The 3179-nt window shown below is 43.9% G+C and overlaps 1 protein-coding gene across 1 annotated transcript in view; it reads right to left on the bottom strand.

The window, feature by feature from the left end:
• SPEF2 (sperm flagellar 2) overlaps positions 1-3179 on the bottom strand; it is a 75276-nt gene that overhangs the window by 71157 nt on the left and 940 nt on the right. Inside the window, 1 exon segment of the mRNA XM_031061142.1 lies at positions 1429-1634. Coding sequence (XP_030917002.1) covers positions 1429-1634 — 206 coding nt within the window.

Below are 3179 nucleotides of genomic sequence, written 5' to 3'. Positions count from 1 at the left end.
CTCCCAGTCACCACCTTTTTCTAACACAACAATTCTGCCTGCCTCTCCCTCAGCACAGGGGCGGGTCCAGGTTCCTGCATCTGCAGTGTCTCAGAGAAGACCCAGTGTATTGACCTCATTCTGCAGCAGCTTGAGTTGATAACACAGCTCCTCCCTGAGCACACACCTCTGCAGGCAAAACCACCACCTTCCCCTGATGGAGGCACTCCCATCAGTCTGAGACAGGGAGAATTGACTCCTTTCATTGGAGAGAAATTCGAGTTGTGGCCTCTGACACTTGAGGCCTCTGGAGTAGTTGTTCCAATGGGTAGTGAGTATCATGCCCTCTCATGCATCCCCATCTTTGCTGAGCACACATAAACTGCCTCAGCAGAGTTTCCAATCACTTCTTGCACTTGCTGAAGTGCATCTTCACTAAATGCACCTCTCAATCACCTGGGGACAAGAACTCAAAGCATCCTTTTACTAGGAAGAATTGAGAAAACTCCTGAGAAGATGCTAGAGCTTACTAGAGCTTACTAGAAGAAATAAAAGCCTCCTGAAGCTATTTTTCCCAGCAACAGCAGGTACTCTAAGAATTACCTGGGGTTTTCCAATGATCCCAGAAATTCCTAAGAAATCTAGAAGTCCTAGAAACAGAGTTCAAGAACTGCTGTGTGAAACTGCTTTTTTGTTGGCTGCCTTTATTACCTGCTCTCCTACAATTTGGTGGGACTTGGGATAAGAAAGCGTGTGAATACACTAGAAGTTCAAAGAACATAAAAGCAGAGGTTCAGAAGAAACAGGAGGATTTTGTACAGCCTGGAACTCTTGATGTGCACCATGGTCTGACAAAACACAGCATAAGCCAACCTCATAAATTGCATCATCAATGTATAAAAGCTCACATATCTGCACAAGATTTTTCAACTTCCCATTTTACAGTTTTTATTGATTATAGATATTACAGCAGATTACTTGTAAATTTATAAATTCTTATATGATCTTCTGCCAGAGGTCCACTCAAAGCCTCATAATGTTTCTCCAACATTTCCATTTTAGTGAAGATGTTATCTTCACCACCACAACACAACACAACACAACACTGTATTCCTTACTCTACACAGATCATGGGCAGAGTTCCACTTTTCCCAGTCTTAAAGACATCCTTGAAAGGATTTTTGAACATCTGGTTTAACCTGGTGTTTTTGTAGTTACAATTAAAATGCACAATTTTCATGAAGAAGTACGATTAATCTCTCTGAAAACATGAAATCAATTCATGCCTCAAACATACTTAGCATTTTAATTACTGAAAAATATTTTAAATCCCAATAAATTCTACAGTGCATTAGCAAATCCCAGCTAAGGAAATACATATTTTGTCTACTTTACGTAAGAGACTTGTTACTTTATACAGGAGACCAAATATTATTCATATGTACTAACCTGTTCTGTGAAAATTGTTTAAAGTCATCCTGAAGACCATATTTGTGTAGAAGTTCTCCTAGGAGGTAGCCAGTAGAAAATTCTTCTGGAAATGATCCTGGAACTAAGTTTGGAGGTTTTGTGATTGTTTGGAGTTTTTTAGACGAAACAATTAAAAGAATCCAAATGTTAATTTTATAAAATTTGTTGTCATCTTTATAACAAAACTAAATCCAAAGTTTAGTAAATAATTCAAAGAAATTTTAGGAGATTGATCTAACAGTAACAGCTTTCAAATCACAAATAAATATACTTTCTGTGTAGTTGTTTTGCAACATCAGCTTTACATATTCATTTCCAATTTTCAGTGTTAAAATGCAAACCTCGTCATAATTGCCACTGAGACTGTGAAAATATCTATAAGCTATAATTACTAGATTTTCCACACAAAATGCAGATGAAAAAAAAAGCTAGCTCTAATGTGCTCCTCTTCATACAATCACAGAATCACAGAATACACTGAGTTGGGAGGGACACATTAGAATTGGGTCTAACTCTCGGCCTTTCACAGCAAACCCCAAGCATCAAACACCCTGTGCCTGAGAGCATTTTCCACACACTTCTTGAGCTCTGTCAGGCTGGTGCTGTGACCACTGCCCTGGGGAACCTGTTCCAGTGCCCAATCACCCTCTGGGGAAGAACCTTTTCCTAATACTCAACTTAACCCCCCCCTGACACAACTGCAGGCCATTCCCTCAGTTCCTGTCACTGTCACCACAGAGCAGAGATCAGTGCCTGCCCCTCCTCTTCCCCTCATGAGTGAGTTGTAGCTGCATTGAGGTCTCCCCTCAGTCTCCTCTTGTCCAGACTGAACAAAGGAAGCAACCTTGGCCACTCCTCCTATGGCTTTCTATCCTGACCCTTCACCATCCTTGTTGCCCTCCTTTGGACACTCCAATAGTTTCATGTCTGACACTGTGGCACCCAGAAGTGCCCCCAGCACTCGAGGTGAGGCCGCCCCAGAGCAGAGCAGAGCAGGACAATCCCCTCCCTTGCCTGGCTGGTGATGCTGTCCCTGATGCCCCCAGGACAGGGTTGGCCCTCCTGGCTGCCAGGGCAATGCTGGCTCGTGTTCAGCTCACCACTGACCAGAGCCCCAGGTCCCTTTCCATGGCTTTGCTTTCCATGGCAATGCTTTCCAAGCATCTCCTTCCGCAGTCTATACAGACAACCAGGGTTGCCCCATCCCTGATGCAGGATGTGGCACCTTATTAAACTTCATACAGCTGGTGATTGCCCATTTCTCTAATTTTTCTGAGGGTTTTGTTCTTTCCTTGCAGAACAAATGCTTTTCCAATGCCAGCACAACAGCTGCCATTCAAAACAAAGCACTACTTTCCAAACACATTACACTAATTTTTATTCTCTAGAGTCCTTATTAGCACTGTAAGTTTGAGCACATTCCATCTCTTGAGAGCACCCGTCCCTTGAGGAGAATTAACTTCAGCTTGAAAATTTTCAGGCATTGGAATATATTGTCCAGGAAGGTGAAGGAGTCACCATCCCTGGAGGTGTTCAGGAGGTGTCTGGACCTGGCGCTGGGTGATGTGGTTTGGTGGCTCAGGGGTTACAGGGGCACTGTGGGCTGCGTGATTGGACGGGGTGGTCCTGAAGGTCCTCTCACGGATCTACGATCCTGCAGTCCCCGCCTTTCACACGAAGACTAAAACTGTACCTGCGGAGCCACGTGGCGGCGGGAAGGGGGCGGGCCC

The sequence above is a fragment of the Geospiza fortis genome, unplaced genomic scaffold (genome assembly GCF_000277835.1).
Source record: "Geospiza fortis unplaced genomic scaffold, GeoFor_1.0 scaffold163, whole genome shotgun sequence".
In the NCBI taxonomy this organism is placed as follows: domain Eukaryota; kingdom Metazoa; phylum Chordata; class Aves; order Passeriformes; family Thraupidae; genus Geospiza; species Geospiza fortis.
Note: the sequence above shows the minus strand (reverse complement) of the source record. Positions and strands in the feature narration are given on the sequence as shown.